Source organism: Ictalurus punctatus, chromosome 10 (genome assembly GCF_001660625.3).
Source record: "Ictalurus punctatus breed USDA103 chromosome 10, Coco_2.0, whole genome shotgun sequence".
Lineage (NCBI taxonomy): Eukaryota > Metazoa > Chordata > Actinopteri > Siluriformes > Ictaluridae > Ictalurus > Ictalurus punctatus.
In genome coordinates, this window is record NC_030425.2 from 14,608,106 (window position 1) to 14,631,719 (window position 23,614).

The following is a 23,614-nucleotide window of genomic DNA, read 5'->3' on the forward strand; positions in this document are numbered from 1 at the left end:
AGTGCCAATCAGCCTACAATATATGTGTTTGGACTAGGGGAGGAAACTGGAGTACCTGGAGGAAACCCCGAAGTACGGGGAAAACATGCAAACTCTGCGCACATAGGACAATCGAGTACCCAACCCTGAAGGTGTGAGGCAAAAAAGTTAATCACTAAGCCACCATTCCCCCATAAAGGACCACAAGAGAGACCACTCAGAACCAACAAAAGCCAAAAGAAAAATTAGCCGTAAAAATACAGTTATGTTGAATGTACTATTCACATATTTTATCTATTGGATGGCAGGATATAGTCATATTTTGTCTAAATTCGGTCAATTGTCTCCATTACTGCTGCTCTGTATAGCACTCTACACAGAACAGTCAATAGTGAAACAGGAGTGAGGAGGCAATCCCCAGACACATAGACAGACAGACACAGACAGAACTCATATTAAATCACTGATATTTTGGGAGTTGAGTCTCATGTCATTTAAATAAATCTACATGTTAAAATTTTTTACATTTATATAATTTTTCATTTCAACCAGATAAAATCTCTTCAGAGAAAAAAAAAAGCTTTAAAAAAAAATACAAAGCAGGAGACTAAAATTAATTACCATCTCCTGGCAAAGCCTACTTACAATACTTATTCACAATATATGGTGGATGTATCTGATAAAATTCCTAACGAGTGTCAAAACAAAGTGGGTGTACTTAATAAACTGGCAACCAAGTGCATGTCCTGTACATGTACAGTAGACGCAGTTACTGCAGAAAAAATACATTTTAGCAAGTGCTCAGTTACAGCTTAATATTCTCGCCAATATAACATCCACATACAACAAATAAGTTACCTCAGTTCCCTGTTAACACCATATTACGTAGGTAGACAGTTCAAGAAGCTACATTATGTAGCCTGTATTCCACAAAGAGTGGCCGTTATTACAAAAGTATTTATAATAAACTCTGAGTAGAAAGATAAAATGGAATATAAAATGCCTAAAATAAAGGTTCTTGTTTGTGTTTTTATGGCTGCTGTGTAGTTAGCCTTCTTGGCCAAAGTCCTCAGTAAACTTCACCAGCTTCTTCAGGTCTTCGTCATTCACAGTGGGCTTGGTTTTTTCCAGTGACCTGAGCATGTCCTCCTGGAGATCAGAGACACAAACAAAGACATGATACACAAATGATTTTAGCAATGACCACTGCTTAAATTTATAAGCCATTTTAATGGTTAAAATGGAAACTAACAAATGTAGATGCTGTGTGATATGAATTTCTTCCAGCCTTAGTCATAGCCACTTCCAACCCGGTGAGTAGATACAATGTGCTTCGCTTGCACAGTGCAGTAATACCAAACAGCTGAATGTGTTTGGAGGTTCTGTGTACAAGTGTGTACATCATGATGGCATGATGATGATGGCATGATATACAGTGCTATGAAATTTGGCCCCATCCTGATTTATTCTGTTTTTGTGTACATCTCATACTAAATAGTTTTAGATCTTCAAATAAAATACAACATAAAAAAAACGACCTGAGTAAACATACATTAGTGTTTTTTTTTTATTGAAGCCCCAAAAATAAATAAATAAATAAAATAAAAAATAAAAAAAATCCAACACCTATCACCCATGTGAAAAACTAATCACCTACTTAAACGTAAAGTCTGATTTTAATCCAGTTGTGCTTGAGTTTCCATTTACAGACTAAAGACCGGACATTCTCCTTTAGGATTTTCTGGTAGAGAGCAGAATTCATGTTTCCCTCAATTATTACAAGTTGCCCAGGCCCTGAAGCAGCAAAGCATCCTCACACCATCACATTTCCACCACCATGCTTGACCGTAGTTATGATGTTCTTTTTGTGGAATTCGGTGTTTGGTTTACAGAAGATGAAAAGGGACCCCTGTCTTCCAAACAGTTCCACTTTCGACTCAACAATCCACAGAACATTCTCCCAAAATATTTGGGGATCATCAAGGTGTGTTTTGGCAAAATTCAGATGAGCCTTAATGTTTTCTTGGTTAGCAGTGGTTTTCACCTCGACACTCTTCCATGGATGACATTTTTGCCCAGAGTCTGTCTGATTGTGGAGTCATGAACCTTTATTGATGCAAGAGAGGCCTGCAGGCTCTTTGTTGTTGTCCTTGGCTCTTTTGTGATTTTCTGGATGAGTCGTTGCTTTACTCTTAGAGGAATTTTGGAAGTCGGCCACTTCTGTGATGGTTCATTACTGCACAGTTTTTTTTTCCATTTGGAGATACATTTCAAATCCATTTGAAATACCTTTGTAACCTTTCCCAGACTGATGTATTTCAATCTCCTTCTTGCTCATCATTTTTGGAATTTCTTTCAACTTTGGCATAATGTGTTACTGGGTAAGAGCTTTTAACCAACTTAAAGAGTATAACCGACATTTGTATAACTGACAAAGAGTATATTTAATTATATGAAACATACTATTTTTATATCATAATGCTTTGTATTTCATCCTCACCATGCTGACGATGGGCTCCAGCAGTTTATCAGCTTCCACATCTACCCATGTCATCTTTATTGCGTTTGGGTCACTTGGAGAGCAAGGGGTCAATAGGTCATCTGCTATTACATCCTGGTTGTTCCAAGTTTTTCCACAGGTCTGTACATAAAAAAGAAAGCATTACAGAAATCTACAAGTAGACAAAAATAATTCAGAAATTTGCACACACACACACACATCATGTCATATGTCAGCTCAGAACACTTGAAACTAAAGCAAACTTAGCAATTTCTAACCATTAATGCATTGGGTAAAAAAAAAAAAAATTATATATTATATATATATATATATATATATATATATATATATATATATATATATATATATATATATATATATATATATATATATATAAAATCATACACGCACACGCACACACGCACATTTTTTAAATCACACTGATCAATCTCAAAAATTCAGAAACACAACTTCAGACTTCTCTGAACTTCATCAGGTATGTCCTCACCCACCTTTTTGAAGTGAGTGGCCATCTGCACTTTGCGAATGGGCTGCATGAGAGCGTCCCTGACAATGATGCTGATGTCGGCACCTGAATAGGACTCGGTCTTCTGTCCCAGCGTGATGAAGTCGTTATCAGTGAGGTTGTTGGGGGTTGTACCAAGGTTGAGCTTGAACATGAATGATCGTGCATGCTGCTCAGGAAGTGGGATGTAAATACGCTTCTCAAACCTAAGCCATACAAACACAGTAGTGATGCATAAAGTCTGACAGTAGCATCAGTATAGACATGCATGATTCCAGGTACAGTACATCCCCATGCAGTGATGTTACAACCCCAATTCTGAAAAAGTTGGGACAGTATGGAAAATGCTAATAAAAACAAAGAGGAGTGATTTGTAAATGTACTTTGACTTGAATTTAAACAATAAAAGTATAAAGACAAGGTATTTGATGTTTTACCTAATCAACTGCATAGTTTTTTGAATATTTATTTTGAAATTGATGTATGCAACATGTTCCAAAAAAGTTGGTACAGGGGAAATTTAGGACTAACAGCGATGTGACAAGGTGAAATAAGAAGGTGATGTAAAACAGATGAGGCAATTGTCTAATCATAGTATATAAGGAGTCTCCAGAAAAGGCCTAGTCCTTCAAGAGCAAGGATGGGTCGAGGCTCACCAATCTGTCAACAGACAGATGCTTCAGCAAATAATCCAACACTTTGAGAACAACATTCCCCAAAGGTAAATCTATGGGATTTTGGGCATTTCACTTTCTAGAGTGTACAATATAATTAAAAGATTCAAGGAATCCAGTCAAACCTCTGAGCGTAATGGGAAGTGCTGAAAGACACTCCTGAATGATCTCCGATCCCTCAGACGTCACAGTCTTAAAAACCGTCATGAGTCTGTAATGGACATTCTGACATGGGCTCAGGAATACTTTGGTAAACCTTTCTCAGTCAACACCTTTCGCCGCTGCATCCACAGATGCAAGTTAAGGCTTTACTATGCAAAGCAGAAGATATACATCAACACTGTCCAGAAGTGCCACTGACTTCTCTGGGCTCGGTCTCATCTGAGATGGACAGTAGCACAGTGGAATCGTGTTTTGTGGTCCGACGAGTCAACATTTCAAATAGTTTCTGGACAAAACAGCCGTTGTGCCAAAGAGGAAAAGGACCATCCAAGCTGTTATCAGCGTCAGGTCCAAAAGCCAGCATCTGTCATGGTATGGGGGTGTGTCAGTGCCCTCAGGTCACCATTAATGCAGAAAGATATGTACGCATTTTGGAGAAACATATGCTGCCATCCAGAGCAGGACAACGCCAAACCACATTCTGCCCAGATTACAAGCACATGGTTGGGTAAGCAGAGAGTGCGGGTGTTAGCATGGCCTGCCTGCAGTCCTGACCTGTCTCTGAGAATGTGTGGCACATTATGATGTGCAAAATAAGGCAGCAAAGGCCAGTACAGTTGTGCAGCTGAAGAAATGCATAACGGATGAATAGGGAAAAATCACGCTTGCTAAACTTAACCTACTGGTGTCTTCAGCGCCCAAACGCTTAATAAGTGTAATTAAAAGAAAAGGTGATGTTACACAGTGGTAAACTGTCGACTGTCCCAACTTTTTTGGAGTGTGTTGCAGTCATCAGATTTGAAATGAGTGTATATTTTCAAAAATAAATTAAATTCAAAGTAAAACATTAAATAATGTGTTAATAATGTGGTTTCAATATAGTACAGGGTGAACCGAATGTTCAAATGACTGTTTTTTTTTGCATTTTCCATACTGTCCATACTAAAAAAAATATATATATGGACTGTAGCCATAAAGACTGTCCTGTTTTCAACTCTTATTCGCATTCTGCTCACATTGAGCATCCTTTCAATACACTTAATACTGTTTGCCTTTTCTCTTCTATACCTGTATACTGTAAGGATTTATAATCCCACTATCTGGTGTCACCCAGAAGAGGATGAGTCTGGTTCCTCTGAACGATTTCTTCCTCATGTTGTCTCAGAGAAATTCTTTCTTGTCTGTCTCCTCTGGCTTGTTCTAAATCTACATCTGGATTTCTGTTAAACTGTCTATAGTTACAAGTGCTATACAAATAAGTTTGTTACTGGTCAACTAACTGTTCTTGAAATGTAATCTCAGAACTGATATAAGTATTAAAGAAAATCCTTAATAAGATTAAGCTTCCTGATCAAACTGGAATATGGATACAAATGAATACTGTCTGTTTAAATGAATATGTCTGTTTTAAATATAGTGATTCCTTGCCTTCTTCTGATGGCAGAATCTAAAGTCCAAGGAATATTGGTTGCTCCAAGCACCAGAATTCCCTCATTATCATTTCCAACACCTACAGTTACAGGAAAAAAAAAACGATTAGCCACGTAATATTTTCAGTCACTGAATGAAAAAACGCCAGCCCTGTCTAAACCCCTCGACTCCCCTTGCATCTGGACCAGGAACTCAGTCTTTATTCGACGAGCTGCTTCGCTCTCGTTATCAGACCTGGAGCCACACAGAGAGTCGATCTCGTCGATGAAGATGATGGAGGGTTTGTGTTGCCGAGCCAAGGTAAACAGGTTCTTCACCAATCTGGAGGAGGAAGAAGCAGAGATTATTAGGAGCTATGTTGTATGTACATGTTGCATGTACCACTACAGCTGGATTTCTACTTTTTCCTCATAAGGCATCCTGTTTATTCTTGTACATAATATTCAGGTTGCAGTGTGCCATGACCATGCTACTTAAACGTGCCGCTTTGATCAAGCGCAGTGCCAGGACTTACTTCTCACTCTCTCCCAGCCATTTGGACACCAGATCGGAAGAGGAGATGGAGAAGAAGGTTGAGTTGTTGGCCTCAGTGGCCACTGCTTTAGCCAAGTACGATTTCCCTGTACCTGGAGGACCAAAAAGCAAGATCCCTCTCCATGGAGTTCTCTTTCCTGGGAGCGAGAGATTATAGGGTTACAATTTCAGCTCAAATATAAAGTAATACAAATAAACATAGAGGATCTGCTGCATGAGTAAAGGTGCAAACTAAACAGATTCTCAAACACTATTCAATTACTAAAAAAGTCTTGCTTTTTCCGCCTTTACTGAAAATGACCTCAGAGTTTATGCTTTACATTGTTATTGCTTCATATAACAGAACTGCTCTTTACCATCATTATTGTTTATTTTGATAGAAGTTCCATTAATATTTACATCACTGCTGTCACATGATCTGATCAGATGATCAGAAAACAGTTATGAAGGCACAAAATTTGTTATTATATCACAGCACAGTTAAATTCTCGAATCTGACTGGTCAGATGGTGTTGCTTAATTTTATATAACACTAGCTTATCATTTCTATACTAACAGGTAGGTTTATAAAAGTTGCTTCACATAAACAGATTAAAATAAGTGTGTAATCACTGAATATGGTGAAGTTTTCTGAAAAGACAATTATTAATGCAATAATAAGAAGGCATGTATTACAGTGATTTTATCACCGATAAAGGTGTTTTTAGGCACATCACAAAGCAGACTACTTCTTTACCCATAATAAAATAACTGAAGCATGCCCTTGCATGGCTCCTCACTTTTATAAAACAGCAACAAAAAAAAAAAAAAGAAGAAGAAGAATATGGCAGCTTAAGTGTTACGGTTTTATTGGTTCAAAACCTGGTGCATTAGTATAGAATTATTGTGATGTGGTCACAGGTGTGCACAAGGATCTTACAATGGCTTTGAACCAATCAGATTTTAGAACCTTATAATCTTATAATTTATGGATGGTGTCTCAAGTGTCTGTTCTTTATACCAGTCAGAGGTAAAAGTTTTAACCCTACCGTTTTGCAGCTTAGGTTTTTGGACATAGGAAAGTCTTCAGGTCAATTATTTTGATCAGTATAGAGATCAACATGTCTTATGGACAATGTGAAAGACAATATCCCTTCAAACATATAATTCTATTGTCAAAATGATATAACTCCACCACTAAATGCAACCAAACAGTTAAAACATACAAATGGGGTGATGCACCAGAAACTCATGAATCTCTCATGAGTTTATTTAACTTCAAATCTCAAATGTGAAGTAAAATTTAAAAAGACCATGAGGTGAGACAATGATTACAATCAAACAGTCATAGGAGCCGATTCTTAACCGTCACAGCAATACCAATTTACTTGAGTGAGTTTACTAGACCTGAAATACAAGGGTATGCAAACTTTTGACAAGGGTCATTTGTTATTATGTTAGTTATTATTATGATTAAAATAATAATTGGAAATTTCTGTGCTGATAGATAGCTTCATCTGAGCACTATTACTAAATAAATTAAATGTGTTTTCTATGCTCACTCATATTTTCTAAAAAATGGAGCAGAATCTTACTATGTGTTTGTTTTGTACCTGTGAAAAGATGGGGAAATTTAATGGGTAGAATGACTGCCTCTTTCAGTGCCTCTTTGGCTCCTTCTAAGCCAGCAACATCACTCCACTTAATGTTTGGCTTCTCCATGACAATGGCACCTGCAAAACATAACAATACCTAATATCTACATACATGACACGCTCTTTATTAATGTAACACTGAGACATTTCATAATAAAATTGAAGAACATTACAAAATCATCGATTTGTGCTTGCTTAAAGTCTCTGACTGAAACAAAACTAGCCACAACAAGATGTTAAATGCAGCTAAGAAACCCCACACACCTTGAAGTTGATTCTGCAATTTCTTCTTCTCTGAATCATCACCATCATCACCGTCATTCCTGTCAAAAGACATTTTGGTTAATAAAGAGCCTACGGATCCTAATGGTGGTGAATTCAACAGCTGGTTTGTGCAGCAAGACTGACCCTTTGTCATTGGACACTTTGACAGGCTTGGTAGGTGGCTGCTTTTCTGTCTTTTTCAGATAATCCTTCAGCTGCTCAGCTCTGTCCAGGTAGTCTTTACACTTCGCCCTGATGCTTTGCTTGGCCTTTTCACCCTGAGCTTCATCTGCAGGACCGAGCACAGTGTAATGCAGCATTTTATCTAAAATTCCACATTCCACAGATGACTGATAAAGGATTCAATCCACGTAAGGATTCAGTTTGTAATCTAGGACCTGGTTTATACCTGGCTGCTTAGCGAGATTTGGTGTCAGAGCCAAATCAGGATGAGTAGGGAAAGAATTAGGTAGTTTAGACATTGAGAACTTTTGGTAAATACAGTCAAGCTGATGTTAATAAGCTTAATTCACACAGTGCTTCACTTACACTTCACTGCATGTAGAAAGTATTGAATAGAATGCTGATAGAGGCGCAAAGCTTCCTCGTAGTTTTTGGCCTTGTCCTCCTCTGAAGCCTTGGTGGCCAAGTCAATGGCTTTCTATTGCACAAAAAAGGAAGAACGTCAGTTCTTTTTCAGGAAGTTCATGTTCAGAATTGATTTAACTATAGTCAGTGAATCGAAATATAGAGAAAAATAAAATATATAGATACGTGTCATGCAACTGCCATGAAGCATTTTCTGATCTAGCTAAATAACATTAAGGGCAAGTTTATACAAATGGAATATTCTGAATAACATTAAAATGACTGTTGAATTAAACAACTAAAGTAGTACAATGGGATTCACAGGGTAGTTTTAAATCATTTGGCTCACTTTCATTTCTTCTTTACCACTATCGACATCTCGTTTGTTATTTTTCTAGTGTCAATTGCACCTTGTTCCACTTCCTTGCAACTTAGCTCAGGGGTCTGACTACAAAATCTGCTTTTTTGGCACTGTAACATTGCAAAAAATAGTAATCAGCCTATATCTGTAATAATTACCAAATTATTATTATTCTTGTTGTCAGAGTGGCACTGGCTCCCCTGGCCCGCCTATGACTGTTAGGGGCGTAACAATTTAACAATTTGGATTGATCTATAAATTTAAAAGGCAACAACTGACATGAATCTATACAAATCATAATTCAATTACTACAGGTTATAAATAAATTATTATGGACTATAATTTATTATACAATCGACTCGAATCATTGCAGATTCAGTGGTATCAGCAAACATCCAGTTGTTGACTTATGAATCAAAATCGTACCGTATCAGCTTCAGTGATATCGTCATGTATCAAATCATTGTCCAAATCATACTGTACTGAAGTTTACACCCATAATGCCTATAGCAGACCAACCCTTCTGAAAAAAAACCCCAATAGAAACAATCACAGTAATTCAAGTGGTTTCCACAACAAATACCATTACAAACCATAAGCTAACCATTAAAACCATTACCATTATTCGTCCTTAATGGTATCCACTAGACATAACATGCCACCAATAGAAGGCAACAAGTTACCAGTAGAGACCCACTGGGACCATTACAGTATCAATAAAAAACAATACGATTCCCATTATAAGACCATTACAAATTCCTTGGGGGTATCTATTGGGTTTTTGTTTCTTTCAGCAGGGAAGTGTGACTGAAGTGTCATGTTGCAATTATGTTAACCCACGAGTTGACGGTAGTATATGCCTTTTTTTGTGGTGAAAGAAAAAAACAGCAATAGGACTGGTTTGACTAGTTTGGACACATGTCGCATACCAGAACAGACAATAATAACTCAAGCTGAAGTTTGTCTATCTAAAGTGTTTGGACCTGAAAACATTTCATGAAATATGCTGTAGCTCTTACTATATAACTCTTATGTTTAGGTCATCATTCAAATATGAACAATGCGATTGTTTTCTTTTTTCTTTCTTTTTTTTTAAAAAAATAAATACTGATTTATTTTTAAACACAAATGAACTTCCTGCTAATTTTACTTGAAATGCAATGCCACCAAAATCTTAAGTAGTTAATTATATGTTTAATGAATCGAAATATATTTCACACTGAACTTATTAGTAGTACACAATGTTTTACGTAATGTTATCCTGACAAGAGACTTACCTGTAAATTACTATTAGCCATCGCAGTCGAGATGTTACAGCTGAACTTTACTCTTTTTAAATACTGAAAACACGGTTTGGATATAGTATAGGTTTCCCTGCTTGCTACTACATTTTTCCACACAAACTAAATACACTATAAAAATATTCCGTTTCAGCGTTTTAAAACCTTTAGTGTCCTTTCTCAGGGAACTATTTTCCCCAATGCGTGCGGTTTATCTACTTCCGCATTGAATGTTTTGTTCATGACGCCACAGACGCCGAGCCAATAAGAATGAAGCACCTAATCTGACACCTTCTAAATCAGAAATGGCTCCCTTACACAAAAACATTATTTTAAATCACACATAATGCAGCTAGGGACTCCTTTAACTGTAATAATAAATAAATAAATAAATAAATAAATAAATAAATAAATAAAAACGTTTATGAGCATTATCCAACCAATCAGACATTAGACTCGTTATTTAAATATGTACAATAATATTTCGGCGTTTTTATTGAAGCCATACAGTTTTTTATTCCTGAAATTTCCACTCACAGTTTTGTATTTTTATTTATTTATTCATTTATTTATTTATTACATTAGAATTGTCATTAAATTCAAGATTACCACTATAACAAATAAGGGTCCCCTAACCCTTTTAACGGTCCTAAGATCCCATATTAAAAAGTGTGGCTACACAGGGAGTACAAAAACTCTTTAGAAACACATTTCCACTTATATTTCATTGCAGTATTTATTTCACAAATATACAGTTTGACATATTTTCACATACACATTTTGCAAAATACTTTACAATTTTACAGCACCGGTTGTTAAACAATTTAGAATACCAAATGCAACAGCTGAACTGTATTTCAGAAGAAAATTAATTTAAACAAAAATACTGCACATAAAGCTTTAAGCTTACACAGCTATAAGATGCCTCCAGGCTGAGTTATATGGCTAGACTGGGATTGATATTTCTTTGCCATAAGGAACACAGTTAGCAAAATTCATTAAATGATGAGTTTCATGATAATAAATAGAATTATTCTTTCTATCCTAATATTTAATTTAAAAAAATCTAAATTTAATACAGAGAAACTTGTTAGAAGCTGCAATGGAAGAAACAATTCCAAAACATGGAGTAAATTTTGTGTGTATATATATATATATATATATATATATATATATATATATATATATATATATATATATATATATATATATATATATATATATAAACGTATCAGGGAACTGAACTGTGTCATACTTTATTCCTGCTACAGTTGTGTTGTGAACTAAATGATAAGAAGCTAAATTAAACTGATTTACAGCTTGTAACATTTGTCCCCCAGGACAAAGAATAATCTTGTTTATGTGCAATTACGAATTTCTTGTAGAAGTTTTAAAGCTGCAAATACAATCAGTCACCATTAAAAAAAAAATGTGGTTGCAGTTTTTGGCTTGGTGTAGTGCATATTCATCAGCCACAAAAACCAAAAGCTATAAAACTCTAAGAGGAACAGTCATCAACTTTCTCCATTTAAGATCTGCGGCCGCAGAATCCTCAGGATGCGCTCGTTCTTTGTGAGATCCCCTGGTAGGTCATTATTCTGTTGAAATACAACTTATTATTAGAAACACAGATAACAAAATATACCAAAGACAAAGTAATGCCACATAGTGCTGTTGTTATACTATAGACACTGTCGCTACTTACTAGGTAGCACTAATAAGTTTTTTAATAGTTTGTTCAGTGCAAAGGCACTTCAGAACTAGGAAAATGAACTAATTACTTTTAATACAGTTAAGGTGTGTACACAGACAATACTGTGTATTGTCCACTTGATGTCACTGTTAAACTGATGTAGGGCTACCACTCTGTCCCAAACTGGATCCTAATTATTAGTTCTAAAAACTCAGATTAGCGGTAAAAGCTTTGAAGTCTTTTTAGTGTTGAGTCATTTGACTGGATTCAGTTTAAGAATTTGTTCACTAATTTGTTCGGTGACAATTCTTGTTTGTTCAAATCAATAAGTAGCTTACTCATGCATACAACTAACAGTCTTGATAAGCATACCAATCTATTCAAATAACAAACAGCATAATGTAAAAATAATAACTGCAGAGGCCACACCTCCTTCATTGGGATTGACAGGTACAGAGGCTACACCTCCTTCTTCGGGACTGATGAGAAGAAGCCATACCAGAACACATAATTATACCTCAAGCTGACATTTGTTCATCTAAAGTGTTTGGACCTGAAAAATCTCATGAAATATGCTGTAGCTGTTACTATATAACTCACATGATAGGTCATCATTCATATATGAACTATGCAACAAATTTTTTAAAATAAATACTGATTTATATTTAAACACAAAGAAACTTCCTGCTAATTTTTACTTGAAATGCAATTACACCAAAATCTGAAGTAGTTAATTATGTTTAATCAATCGAAATTTCAGGCCTCTATCACTGGGTCTGGCGGGCACAGAAATCATTCCTCCCTCACAGAGAACTGACAATCACAGAGGCCATGTCTCCTTCACTGAGACACCAACTGGACCCCAAGGCAACATCAAAGGAACTGGTGAAGGAGTTGGAGGCATCAGGTATCAAAATATGTATATCCACTATTAAGAGAGTACTACATTGCCATGGCATGAAAAGCTGTCACGCAAGGAAGAAATCCCTATTCAAAGACCGGCATAAAAAAGTCAAACTGAAGTTTACAGGTGATGACATTTTGGAGGAGTGTTCTCTTCAGATGAAACACAATTTGAATTGTTTGGCCATAACAATTAGTGTATAGAGGAAAAAGGTTGAGGCTTTTAATTTGAAGAACACCATCTCAACTGTGAAGCATGATGGTGGCTGCATCATGTTGTGGTGGTGTTTTGCTGGAAAAGGGACAGATGCACCGCAGAAAATTTATGACATTGTGAAGTAGGATTATTTAGAAATGCTGAAGCAAACCTTGAGACATCAGCCAAAAAATTAAAACGTGTGTCTAAGCAAGGTCTGACTGAGTTACACCAGTTTTGTCAGGAGAAATGAGCAAAAAATTCCAGCATGGAATGGAAGGCTTATGGAAGGCTACCCAAAGTGTTTGATTCAAGTTCAAGCGATTAACAGACAATGCCACTGTGGCAGCAGGGGTGTGGCTGAGAGAGAGGAGCTGGGTTGAACCAGCAGGTAACGTGTGATGATTCTCACTTGTGTCGGATTACCGCCAGTCTACTTATGTTTGCTTTCAGCGGCTGCCGTAATGAGAGTGAGAGATAGTGTGGCATAGCACACACACACACACACACCGGGGTTCTACAGCCACCAAATTCAAATAAAGTGTATGTAAACATTTGACCCTATAAATATCTGACGTAGCAGTAGCAAAACTTTCACAACTTCACTGTGTCCCATCTGCTGAGCTGTTTCTCAGGTGGTAGAGTTGGTTTTCCACTAATTGTAGGGTTGTCAGTTCGATTCCTGGCCCACATGACTCCACATACCAAAGTGTCCTTGGGCAAGACACTGAACCCCAAATTGCTCCCGATGGCAAGTTAGTGCCTTGCATGGCAGCTCTGCTACCATTGGTGTGTGTGTGAATGAGACACAGTGTAAAGTGCTTTGGATAAAAGCGCTATAGAAGTGTGCCATTTACCATTTTAGTAAATAAAGACAGAAATAAATCTGTCCATTAGCTATTATTTTGGAATGACTTCTTATTAAAACAAAGTAGATATCCAAATTGACACATGACATGTATGGTGACATGTAATATGAAATGTGTGGAGTTGTGAAAAAGTCTGAATGTCTTGTTTGTTTGTATGTAAACTTTTGGCTGCAACCCCACATGCCAGACTTCCTTCATTGTGTCTGACAGGCACACTGGCCACGCCTCCCTCAATGGAAATGGTTAGCACTAAGAAAGGGAGGGTGAAAAATGCACAGCGCTAAAGCAATCCGAGTTAATAATGTTTTTAAAACAGGCTTTATAGATGCAGTCAAAAAAATTAATTCCCAATTTCTGCTTCATACACACTTTTTTGAATCATCATGCAGATTTAAACCTTTATACACCTATCACACACCTTATTACGTAAAGTAGGATCTGCATTTGCTTTCAGCAGAAGAATCACAGTTTTCGGATCTCCACCCATGACTGCAGCATGAAGGGCCGTAGAACCATTCTAGACAAACAACCCGTTATTTAAAACAGAGAGAAAATATGCTTCCAGAATTCACATCTGCAAGAACAGCAATATATATTATACACCTTGTCAGGTTATTAAGTATTAATGTAATAAATAAACAAAGTGAACTATGTAGTAGCTGTAGATAAACTCAAATGCAGGAACAATTTCAACAAGTTATCTCCTACCTTCAAAAGGCCAAGAGATGGGCTGAACTTTAGGAGCTCTTCTATGACATTGCAGTGTCCATTGTGTGCAGCTTTAAAAAGTGCAGTGGAACCATCCTTTCAGGGGGCAATGACAAAAACCCCATCCATTAATTAAGACGCAAAGGAGTCAGACAACTAGTGAAATAATTACTGTGCTTAAGGCATATTGCATGCAGAAAAATTTAAGTTCAATGTAGAACTATATTATTCCCACTTCATAGCACAATGCTGCTGAATTTGAAAATCTGACTGGTCAGAAGGCGTTGATTAATTTTCTATAACAGCAGTTCTGACAATAATTCCATTATAGTTTCAATTGTAACAACTTACACATGGGTAGCAAATGATCTACAAAACGAATTATTAATTTCTGTATAACTGCTGATATGATAGTTTTCTGAGTAGGTGTTTATTTAGCATTTATGGAAGGAGTCTTTAGTGTCAGCAATTTGTAACAGTTGGAGGTCAGGCTTTCGAGCAACACGATTAAATCAGTAAGGGAAACATGTAAATGAGATTTTTCACCAAACTAATTTTGCCAGTTATATAGAGCCATACGTTTCTGTCCGCATCTCGGTCAGCACCACGCAGTAGCAGAACTTTCACAACTTCGCTGTGTCCCATCTGTGCTGCTATCCACAGGGGTGTGGTGCCATCCTGAGGTGTGAAGTAAATATAGAGCAGCAGATAAACCAGACAAGATGCATGATCAAGATAACAAAGTACAGCATACAGGCACACACAATCATGTCATACCACTTGAACAAAACAAGCACTAGCTGTATACATAATGTACTAAAGAGAGGGTGAAGAATGGATCCCCTCACCTCACGAGGCTGGTTTACTTTGGCGCCAGATGACAACAGCTGACGGACGATGGTCACATGACCTTCCTGAGAGGCTAAGAACAGTGGAGTGGCACCGTCCTGAAATGTGATAGGAGAGTGATTGTGTGCTAAACAGGCAAAGTGGTTAAAAGATATGCTTGTATATATAAAACACTGAGGGAAAGCCTCCATGAAATATAGATTGACATATATTAAATTATACATACATTTTACTATACGTATATGTGTGTCTATGTTTGCGGCAGTGCACAAACGAGATAGATGTAAAAAAAAAATAAGAAGAATAATTATATACTTAAAGTAGCTATGTTATAGCTTTTTGATTAAACTAGCTCATAACATACTTTTGCTTCTAGCATGCTTTAAAATTAAGAGTTTTGTTTAGTTTTAGTTATAACTCCTTCCATCCTGCATCCCCAGTGGCATTTGTTTACATCTAAAGAACTAATTTGGTTTGTGTTGATGGTTTTTAGGCTTTGGTCCAAAATGGATTCCCAACAGCGGTACACACCCGCTGACATGGCAGCAACCTGAGAGTCACTGAGGCAACTCAAGCCCTACAGGCAGATATAAATAGGGAAAAGGCTGGGCATGTTCAAATTGAAGAGAATGAACTAACACTGAGCTGGTCATGGATGTTGGCTCCATTCTTGAGCAGCATCTCCACTACTTTGGAGTGACCACTCTGGCAGGCGGCACACAGGGCCGTGCCACCGTCCTGCAGGAAACACAACAAAAAAGGGGCACTTTTGTGAATATGGTCCCAAAAGTTTGTATGGCCAACATAGTGTCCAAGCTTTTCTAAAATCAAACAACAAAAAATCTTCAGTTGCAATAACTAGTATATTGGCTTGATTACAACACCCCCCAACATACATACATACACACACACACACACACACACACACACACACACACACACACACACACACACACCATTCAGTGATGTTATTTTCTCAGGCTGAAAATTAATTGTGCTCAGTGCTCTGATATTTTAAATCATGTTTGATTTTCTCTGCAGTGAATCAGATGGTGCGAACCCCTCTATAACTACCAGCAAGATAGTGCTAAGAAACAGCTAATTCATCTGCTGTCATGTGCAGCAGATTCCTGAATCCAGTCTTATTGTCCATTTATTTGTGTGGAAGAACGAGAGAAAAACTGTAAGCACAATAATAATAACACTTCTATAAGAAATTATTTGGCAGGTCATATCCAAATGGTTGTTAGAAACAACAAAAATAATAACAAACATGACATGATGATTCATGGCAAAGCACAGTAAAGAAATAGCTACAGTTTTTGCACTATACCTCCAGTTCTCTTTGCAGAACAGACAATCCTTACTACTGACAAAAGTAATCTCTATAATTAATGCAGATCCATGCTGTCTAGCACTGTGCAGCCAAAGCAAGTGTTAGCTCACTGGTAATACTGGTCAGCAGATTTCCTGCCTCCTAATTGCTAGGGCTTGACACTCTGACTCATTTTTTCCCCATCTCATCTCATAAAAAGCAGACTATATATTTCTGCAAAGCTTGTAATCATTGTCAGAACACTTTTATTTTTAAACTGACTTTGCATCCCTAGACGCAGGATCTTATCTGTATTAATTTACAGAGTGATTCAGGTTGCTGATCACTTTAAAGGCCCCAAACTTTGGGCCATACACAGTTACGTGTTTGTAATCAAGCTGCACTTTAAACACATTTCATTTGAATACCTTGGTCTGGAATTCTGTGGAAGCACCGAACTCAAACAGGAGCTTGACGATGTCATCATGTCCCTGCTGTGCTGCGAAGAACAAGGCTGTAGAACCTGTCTGAAGAAACAATCACAAGCACACATACCCACACACACACATGTTTGTCTTACTATTCTTGTGAGGACCATCCACTGATGACCATCATCAGCTATAGCTATAGCTAACCTTAACCTCAGCAACCCAAATTAAACCTTTAGTGTTTTTTTTCCCTTTTAAATAAAGGCAGTTGTTCTTATACAGTATCTCACAAAAGTGAGTACACCCCTCACATTTTTGTAAATATTTGATTAAGTGAAACTGTCCAAATTGGGCCCAATTAGCCAACCCCCTCCCCCCCACCCCCGGTGTCATGTGACCTGTTAGTGTTACAAGGACTCAGGTGTGAATGGGGAGCAGGTGTGTTAAATTTGGTGTCATCGCTCTCACGCTCCTTCATACTGGTCACTGGAAGTTCAACATGGCACCTCATGGCAAAGAATTCTCTGAGGATCTGAAAAAAAGAATTGTTGCTCTACATAAAGATGACCTAGGCTATAAGACGATTGCCAAGACCCTGACACTGAGCTGCAGCACGGTGGCCAAGACCATACAGCGGTTTAACAGGACAGGTTCCACTCAGAACAGGCCTCCCCATGGTCGACCAAAGAAGTTGAGTGCACATGCTCAGCGTCATATCCAGAGGTTGTGTTTGGGAAATAGACGTATAAGTGCTGCCAGCATTGCTGCAGAGGTTGAAGATGTGGGGGGTCAGCTTGTCAGTGCTCAGACCATACGCTGCACACTGCATCAAATTGGTCTGCGTGGCTGTCATCCCAGAAGGTAGCCTCTTCTAAAGATGATGCACAAGAAAGCCCGCAAACAGTTTGCTGATGACAAGCAGACTAAAGACATGGATTACTGGAACCATGTCCTGTGGTCTGATGAGACCAAGATAAACTTATTTGGTTCAGATGGTGTCAAGCGTGTGTGGCGGCAACCAGGTGAGGAGTGCAAAGACAAGTGTGTTTTGCCTACAGTCAAGCATGGTGGTGGGAGTGTCATGGTCTGGGGCGGCATGAGTGCTGCCGGCACTGGGGAGCTACAGTTCATTGAGGGAACCATGAATGCCAACATTTACTATGACAAACTGAAGCAGAGGATGATCCCAGCATGTATTCCAGCATGATAACGACCCCAAACACACCTCCAAGACGACCACTGCCTTGCTAAAGAAGCTGAGGGTGAAGGTGATGGACTGGCCAAGCATGTCTCCAGACATAAACCATATTGAGCATCTGTGGGGCATCTTCAAACGGAAGGTGGAGGAGCACAAGGTCTCTAACATCCACCAGCTCTGTGATGTCTTCATGGAGGAGTGGAAGAGGACTCCAGTGGCAACCTGTGAAGCTCTAGTGAACTCCATGCCCATGAGGGTTAAGGCAGTGCTGGAAAATAATGGTGGCCACACAAAATATTGATACTTTGGGCCCAATTTGGACATTTTCACTTAGGGGTGTACTCACTTTTGTTGCCAGCGGTTTAGACATTAATGGCTGTGTGTTGAGTTATTTTGAGGGGACAGCAAATTTACACTGTTACACAAGCTGTACACTCACTACTTTACATTGTAGCAAAGTGTCATTTCTTCAGTGTTGTCACATTAAAATATATCATCAAATATTTACAAAAATGTGAGGGGTGTATTTTTGTGAGATACTGTAAAAATACCAAATGGGGACCAGCCCAATGTCCCCACAAGGTCAAAACTGTCAAGTATTCTGATTCTTGTGGGGACATTTGTTCCCCCCAAAAAAACCCTCACACATTCAGGTATTATTGTACTTGATGGGATCAAATGTTCCCAGAAACACAATAATGTAACATAAACCTATCTCTGTGAGACAACACACACAGACATTACATTCTGCAAGGTCGGAAAAAGCTACAACACTTCCCCATCATCCCCAAACATTATCATCAGGCACACATTATAAATCCTTAAAATGAAAAATCAGTGTTTACAAAACCAGTTATTGTCCTGTTATAAATGAAAAATTACTGCTGCAATGTTTCAAATTATTCAAAACTACAAATGATGCTAATGAATAAATTTTGAAATGCCTTAATACTGAACACTCTGTCATATTTTGCTAAGGAAATAAACTAATCCAAACACATACAAGTGGCTCAAGCTGAGCCTCTCTAACACAGGGTAAATATTTCCTTTAACTTCTATGACAAAGGCATATTTTGCACATTAATAATGCAGGTGATATTGATCCTTTCAGGTACTCAAAGTACTTACTCCAATCCTCATAAGTAAAATCTTCAATCATAAGGAGCAGGTCTTTGCAACTTTGAGAACTCTTTCAATATCACCACAAACAGCTCTCCCAGATAGCCCTTCATCCAGCCCTAATTCTGACAGAGACAACTGTCTTACCTCCCTCTGCAGGTTGATGTCTGCCCCTTGCATTATGAGTTCCCTCACACAGTCATAATGGCCGCTGTAGGAGGCCACCATCAGAGCCGAGGTGCCATACTGGTAAAAAAGAAATCATCATAAAGAATGAAATGAGATACAGTTTGAAGTGAGTATATTTTTAGTTTGTCTCTAAAGCAGTGTGTGCTGAGTCAATGGTTGTAATAATGAATGTAGGTGAAACTGTCTTACGCTGTCTTTGCAGTCGATGTCCACACGACCACTGTTCAGCAATAGCTGAAGGAGGGCCAGGTTCCCCTTTCTGGCAGCCCAAAATGCAGCATTGGCTAAGGGAGTTTCCTTCTGCAAGACACACATATATGCAAATAATATGTATGCTACTAAAACATAACACATCATACAATATAAACAGAGGGATGTCACAAGACCTGTCAAAATAATTACATAATCAACTAATTGCAATTATTCAAGCTGAATCTGATTATTTGTTCTGATCATAATCAATCATTAGATTACACAGTCAAAACTTCACATTTAAACACATTGACAGTTTCAGATACATGAAGTTTATTATGATTTATTACAGTATAATTAGTTACTATCGAAACGATAACATATTAGAATCAGTGCATTGATACAGAGCAGGCGTGTCCAATCTTATACACAAAGGGCCGGTGTGGGTGCAGGTTTTCATTCCAACCAAGCAGGAGCCACACCTGATTCCACCTGTTTAATCAGTTGATCTTAGCTTTCAATGGACTCAGGTGTGGCTTCTGCTAGGTTGGAATGAAAACCTGCAACCACACCGGCCCTTTCCGGATAAGACTGGACACCCCTGATATAGAGGGTATGCAATGATGTCACTTTCCCACCAGAACACACCCACTCGGCCGGACTGAGTGGCAAAACATCCAGCAAAATGGCTGGTTTTAATAGGGGAAGCTGCAAAAATGATAGTATAACTAACGATTATCAGATTAAATTAAAGGCAGTTGGACTCAACAGTGACCCTTACAATGTGCCCAAGAACTTGTGGTCCATGGAAATCTGTTTTCCCTACATTTATATGTACTTGATTTCGAGGCCGGGGAAATATACTAAGCAAAGCCTGAAGACATACAAAAGCCTGGGTCCTACTTCAAGGTGGGATTTGTTGGATAAATTAAAGTGACAAGAACACCAATAAACATTCTGGTTATATGTGGACAGGTTTTTTAAATTTAATTATATTATTTTATCTGGTAACCCATAAACTAGCTAGTCCTAGTTTGTTTGTATCTAACACAACACTATTTCCACTTACTAACATTATATATTTGTGAAGGTAAAACAAAGTCAGAAAATGAATGAACCCACATTATTCATCAATGGAAATAGGCAGCATTTAAAAAGAAATATGTAGCAAATGACTCATCATTGTACAACATGAATACCACATGCCAAAACAACTTAGACTGCTCCACTTAGTAAAAAAGGACTGAATGTTTTTTTGGCACTCTGTAAAAAGATAGCTCTGAATTATTGTTGAATCTGTTAGCACAGTCAATCACACAACTGCTTTCCCCCCATTTTAGACGCGTCCTTTCTGTGTTTTAGTGGAATTAATGCTGTACATTAGCTCAGTCTTTTTGCCACTCGTTGGGCGTGACCGCGGTGAATTCCGCCTACCGTGACGTCACGTGCATACACTATAAATAAGCAATATCGCACGAGCGAGAGTGCGGTTATACTGACTATAGGCACAGCCATGCCAGTATTCCGTATTTAACAGCACGATTGCAAGTGCAATGTTGCTTTTTACAATGGTTATAAAAACAAGAAATTAATATCGAGTAAATGACATTTCGGATACAATATGCCCAAATAATTAGTTTATTTTTGCTCCGAAAATGGAAATAGATCCGGAAGAAGGCACACTCGTGGACAGCCCATCAGTCTAGGTCACATGCGTACGTTATGGTGCGTCTCAAACCACAATGTCAAATCCCTTCAAAATAACACGTCATCACGGGTCGCCATGACATCATATAAAGGCGTATTAAACTGTGACATATTGACGTACAAAAACGGGTAGTATTTTGACAGGCAAATTAGTGAAGTAGTATGCGGTTTAGGACGCAGTCTTAGAGGCAGATTGAAGTAGCGGTTTTATTTTCCGGATCTTATTATTTATTATATGTGCAGAACAGTGCGAAATTTTACTATATTATTTAACCAAAAAAAACCCAAACAAACAAAAAAACAGACACAAGCATTTAGAACACCACAAAATAGCACCACGCCTCAAAATGAACTAACGGTTTAAAAACCGCCATAGAAGTGCACAGTGAGAGGCGGCATGAAGGCGTCTCACCATCCTGCAGCCTGATCACTGCAAAGGGCGCATCAGAGATCAGCTTTCTATCTGAGCTGAGGGGGAAAACATGAGCACATTTCCCTAAAGTCTAAACCTAACGTCGTTATAAATGCGCGAAGACCAAGTGATTTACCTTGAAAGACATGCTGAGCTCACTGGGGTCTCATTCCGCGTGTGTAACTCCACTTTGCCTTCAGGAGCTCAGAGAATTCAGGGATTTATAGCGACTTGCTGAGGCACAGACTCTCAATGCAGAATAGCGGCATGAAGTGTGTTGTATTCAGCAGCCAACGCTCTCTCTCTCTCTCTCTCTCTCTCCTTCCTTCACTACCTCCACTATATTCACTAAAACATGAAGGGTAAGGTAAAAAAAAATATTCATTACAGATTATACAGTGTTGCATGTACTGTATGGTATACAGTGGGGTCCAAAAGTCTGATACCACTAGTACATTTATTTTCCTAATTTAGTAATATATATATATATATATATATATATATATATATATATATATATATATATATATATATATATATATATCCTTACAAATTATATTATCAGCAAAAGCTAGAGTGAAATTAAAATCCTAGAAATACTTATATTAATTATAGAATTAAATATAGCTGCTCGCATTAATGTTGGATTCATCCTGAAGGTTGCAGATCATTTCAATATTTACACAGTAGAGAAATGTATCCCACAGATACAACATTTTATCGCATTGTGATCCATGGCAGATTTTAAGTTCGTTGAGTAGTTTTCTGTCCTCTGCTCAAGTGTTTCTAAGTGAGCATATACAGATAGCTAAACACATTTCAGCTTGTAGAGAGGCTTGAATGACCACTCAGGCAACAACAACAAAAAAGTAAGTCTTACTTTGTTCCATAAGTGCAATCAAGTACTTTCTCTTGACAATTTTCTCTTACATTTCTTGTGAACGGAAAAGAAATACAAAAACACTTATTTAACATACATTAATCAGTAAATACAATTCAGTTTACAATGCAATCTTTTAAGCTATATGCATTAAGTGTACTTTGACCCGATCCAAGACAAACAGCGCCATATATTTTTAAACATTATATAACAGAGACTATAATTGCTTCTAATGTCATTGTTTTTGGATAAACGAGGTTGCCATCGCACTTGGTAACATGCTGTAGTGTCCTCTTTGTGTGTGGCACAGATCAAAACTATAGGTTTATGTTCCATTGATTTATGGACACAAGAAATATGTGCAACAGCTGTCAATTCACCGGTATGTAAATAGTTCAGCGAATTTTTATTTGATTCCTTATTGCTTATCACCCTATAGAAAGACATGTATCCCACACATATGTACCACAATTCAAGTTAATTGGACCTACGGTTCATGAGAAGATTTTTGTATTTTTGGACAAATTTTCAATGTACTGGAATATCTATCATGAACTTTATGGGTCCCTATGGCTTTTTTGTTCCCCATGAGAAATAAGGCATGTGTACCAATTTTCAGGCATTTTTCAGGGGCGGAGGGAAATCCCATAGAATTTGGTCATGGCCTGTAGCGCCACCTATGGGATCATGTGACGTGGGCTATTTGTGGTGTAGGAGTTACAATGTGCCAAGTTTTTTTTCCTCCTGACTGATGAATCCTAATTAGGTTTTCTTAGTATTTGTTATGTCCCCCATTTGGTTTAATGACAGCACTCAAGCTGGAAAGGTCTCCACAGGTTTGTCCAAAACCTGCTAATCATTTTACAATAAATCCATCAGTGTATTGTTTGAACATATACTTCAGCGGAATGGATAATTCTTAAAGAAAATATGACCTTCAGTTAACATGGTTAATATCACAAATTTGTGTGAATTTAAATAGTGAATTAGAAATAGTGTAAAATGTATAGTTGAGATATTGAA

The 23,614-nt window shown here is 37.7% G+C and overlaps 2 protein-coding genes across 3 annotated transcripts; both read right to left on the bottom strand.

Annotated features, from left to right (window-relative positions):
* Positions 1-429: 429 nt before the first annotated feature.
* On the bottom strand, positions 430-10,169 carry LOC108270689 (vacuolar protein sorting-associated protein 4B). The gene is made up of 11 exons (XM_053683422.1): positions 9,931-10,169; positions 8,254-8,365; positions 7,849-7,993; positions 7,705-7,763; positions 7,399-7,518; positions 5,787-5,943; positions 5,444-5,593; positions 5,270-5,350; positions 2,992-3,211; positions 2,480-2,620; positions 430-1,128 (listed from the first exon to the last, which is right to left on the bottom strand). Exons 1-11 carry the CDS (start codon positions 9,949-9,951, stop codon positions 1,027-1,029), a joined length of 1,308 nt encoding a protein of 435 aa, XP_053539397.1. The 5' UTR covers positions 9,952-10,169; the 3' UTR covers positions 430-1,026.
* A 984-nt stretch (positions 10,170-11,153) lies between these two features.
* On the bottom strand, positions 11,154-22,018 carry ankrd29 (ankyrin repeat domain 29). Of its 2 annotated transcripts, XM_017477513.3 has the most exons (10): positions 21,848-22,018; positions 19,590-19,700; positions 19,359-19,457; positions 16,895-16,993; positions 15,791-15,889; positions 15,151-15,249; positions 14,882-14,980; positions 14,303-14,398; positions 14,013-14,111; positions 11,154-11,531 (listed from the first exon to the last, which is right to left on the bottom strand). In XM_017477513.3, the coding sequence occupies exons 1-10, from the start codon at positions 21,857-21,859 to the stop codon at positions 11,448-11,450; spliced, it is 897 nt and encodes a 298-aa protein (XP_017333002.1). In that variant the 5' UTR covers positions 21,860-22,018; the 3' UTR covers positions 11,154-11,447. The 2 variants fall into 2 exon arrangements, with proteins under 2 accessions (XP_017333002.1, XP_053539398.1); XM_053683423.1 differs by lacking the exon at positions 21,848-22,018 and having other exon boundaries at positions 19,590-19,715.
* Positions 22,019-23,614: the final 1,596 nt, after the last annotated feature.